The 1590-nt window shown below is 35.7% G+C and overlaps 1 protein-coding gene across 1 annotated transcript in view; it reads right to left on the bottom strand.

Annotated features, from left to right (window-relative positions):
• Positions 1–6: 6 nt before the first annotated feature.
• LOC106815944 overlaps positions 7–1590 on the bottom strand; it is a 4294-nt gene continuing 2710 nt past the window's right edge. Inside the window, exons 3-4 of the mRNA XM_014820480.1 lie at positions 1407–1577; positions 7–805 (exon numbers count right to left, since the gene is read on the bottom strand). Coding sequence (XP_014675966.1) covers positions 393–805; positions 1407–1577 — 584 coding nt within the window. The 3' untranslated portion in view covers positions 7–392. The remainder of the gene's footprint in view (positions 806–1406; positions 1578–1590) is intronic.

The following is a 1590-nucleotide window of genomic DNA, read 5'->3' as shown; positions in this document are numbered from 1 at the left end:
GTCGAAAGCGGACTCGGAACCACACATACAATATTTACTCATGCGGGTACTCACCTCATCACATTGTATTAAACAATACCGCGAAACGTATCATTAAAGCATATACACTCAGTGTGAGATTTCATACCCTAATACATATGTGTAATACTGATTTTTTACTGATACTTTTTTTTAGTCTTTATCGTTAAAGAAGCTCAGAACCTCAGTGATATTTCCTCTACAATTGTCAATCCAGCAAACAATGCGATTAGATAATTCAAATTAATAATTAACAAGTCATATTAAGTAATAATTTAGTAATTAAGGCCAAATAGCCAATATGATCGGCTGCTCAAATAGAAGATGTAAAATTGCTATTTTTATGAGTTTCTGAATACCTCTGTCGATAGCGGCTATATTACTGCACACAAATACTCCTGTCCCACTGAAAAAGAGTGTATAACACTCACAGCCACGTGAAATATGTAGCAAGTGTGAGTTGGGATGTCGAAACCAATCATGACGCAATCGGGATCTGCAGAACAATGAGATGCACATTTATGGATTTTATTTGGGAGATTGGGCAATACCAATGTCTTTACCACTTCCACTGCGTAGGTGATAACACTGGGATCTTGTATGCGGGTATAACTCATCGAAGATCTTTTCATAAGACAGGTTAACGGTGGCATGGTTGTAGTAGGTATCGGTGGGTAGGCCTGATCGGCTGTAGTCATCGCTGCTGTGGTCACGTCTTCTGTGGTTATGAGTGCTGCAGTCTCTTGTGTTGTGGTTGTGGGTAGTGATGTTGTCGGTGTCGTTGTCACTGCAACCATTTTACGTTTTTGATTAGAATTAAAATTTCATTCCAAATTTCATTAGAAATATAAAATTGATTGAAAATAATATTGCAAATCGAAATTGCTTGGAAATTGGAAAAAATTGGAAAAAAGATATGGAAAATTCAGTATATATCATATCAGTTTCTCTTACTCTAGCTGATAATATAAAAAGCTGTTTGTTTAACAGATATGCGATTGTATCACCACAAATATACATCGTCATAACAGTTTGTTAATAGTTGCTGAGCTTATTTACGCAGATTATTGTCGTGTGCTTGATAACACCAGGAGTGAATAAAAACAAATTTACAAACTTTACAAATTTACAATTTATAAATTTACAATTTTACAATGTACAATAAAAAACAAATAACTTCGTTTTTATTCACCTCTGGTAACATATACGGCTGAAATATTTATACTTTGGCGTAAACTGTGAGGTGCGTAAAGCAACTCGTATTTTTATAATATTTTTTCTTATCTTTTTCTTTTATTTATCTTTTCTACTTCTTGTCTCTTTTGATCGTTTTCCTATTTCACTTATATTTTTTAATTAATTTCAGCCGATCTCGTGATTTCTGTTACCCGAGGGATCCAGTTCAGAGCATGGTGGTGTTGAGGCGTGAAGCCATCCAGGGAAACACAAGCACTTAAAGTTGATCTCAATTGCGTTCTCATCGGCGTAGCAACCTCCGTGTATGGCGTCACCTCCGCACACTGTACCATAGCCAAAATCCAAGTCGCAAATTGTGTTAGCTGAAATCATATA

Source organism: Priapulus caudatus, unplaced genomic scaffold (assembly GCF_000485595.1).
Source record: "Priapulus caudatus unplaced genomic scaffold, Priapulus_caudatus-5.0.1 Scaffold1244, whole genome shotgun sequence".
Lineage (NCBI taxonomy): Eukaryota > Metazoa > Priapulida > Priapulimorpha > Priapulimorphida > Priapulidae > Priapulus > Priapulus caudatus.
This window is presented reverse-complemented; position numbering and strand designations above follow the sequence as displayed.